This window comes from Fulmarus glacialis, unplaced genomic scaffold, assembly GCF_000690835.1.
Source record: "Fulmarus glacialis isolate BGI_N327 unplaced genomic scaffold, ASM69083v1 scaffold22792, whole genome shotgun sequence".
NCBI classification, from domain to species: Eukaryota; Metazoa; Chordata; class Aves; order Procellariiformes; family Procellariidae; genus Fulmarus; species Fulmarus glacialis.
The window spans coordinates 227-1214 of NW_009196216.1; the positions used below are offsets into that span (position 1 = coordinate 227).

At 61.8% G+C, this 988-nt stretch overlaps 1 protein-coding gene across 1 annotated transcript in view; it reads right to left on the reverse strand.

Annotated features, from left to right (window-relative positions):
* Positions 1-294: 294 nt before the first annotated feature.
* Positions 295-988, reverse strand: part of LOC104072628 (mediator of RNA polymerase II transcription subunit 24) — a gene marked incomplete at its 5' end in the record, with an annotated part of 5429 nt that continues 4735 nt past the window's right edge. The window contains 2 exons of the mRNA XM_009572146.1: positions 295-532; positions 692-840. Of these exons, the coding sequence (XP_009570441.1) occupies positions 416-532; positions 692-840 (266 nt within the window). The remainder of the gene's footprint in view (positions 533-691; positions 841-988) is intronic.

Below are 988 nucleotides of genomic sequence, written 5' to 3' on the forward strand. Positions count from 1 at the left end.
GTGATTTCCCTCCCCTGCCCACTGGGCAGGTCTTGGCCACTTACCCTCCCATCACCCCCACCATCAAGCTCGCCCCGAGATGAGGGTTTTGGGGAGCCCCAGGGCCCTGGGCTGCAGTCAGGAAACCAAACAGAAATGAAGCAAAGCCTTGTTCTACAAAAGGATTGAATTAATTATAGAAAAAAAGCAGGGGGTTTGTCTCAGTCTCTGACAGCCCACCACGAGGCAGCAAGGGGGTGCCTCTGGGAGGCCAAACACAGAGGGAAGCAGCCCCCGGGCAGGGCCAGGCTGAGCCCGCAGTGACAGAAAGGCTGTCCCCAGGCATCCCAGTACCAGCCCAGCATCCAGGTTCTCATGGATTTCCCTGCGGCTGCCCGGCAGCCCTCTCCTGCACGGCAGAAGGGAAGTGCCCCGCTCACAGCGCAGCGATGGCCTTAGCAGCGACGCGGCGGCCGAGGGTCAGGCTGAGATCCGTGATGGCCAGAACAATTTTGGGACTGGACATGGTGGACACTTTCACCAGCTCTGAAACCTGCCCGGAGAGAGGAGAAACACAGCTGACTCACAACAGCACTGGAGACACAAGAGCCGGGCGGCGGGACTCTCCTGGACGTGCCCCTCTGTCCCGTGGGACCAGCGCCCCAGAGCACCCTGCGACCAGGGAGAAGGATGTCACAGCCACGGGACTCACCATGGTGAAGGGCATGAACTGGAGGATGCTGCCGCGGCTGCCCTGCTCCAGGCAGTCCACGCACTCCTCCATGAACCACTGGACAAACTGGGTGTGGGTGCCGGCCGTCTTGGCCCCCAGGATGGAAGAGATGAGCAGGAAGAGGTTTGCTGTGGAGACAGGGAAATATCAAAAGCAAGGCCGGTTCAGGGAGGCTGGGGGTAGCCCAAGCCTCCTGCACAGGGGACAGGTCCCCACTAGTGTCTCGGCATGGTTGGATCCGACCCCACAGCCAGGCCTCGCCGGCGGGGGCCCTCC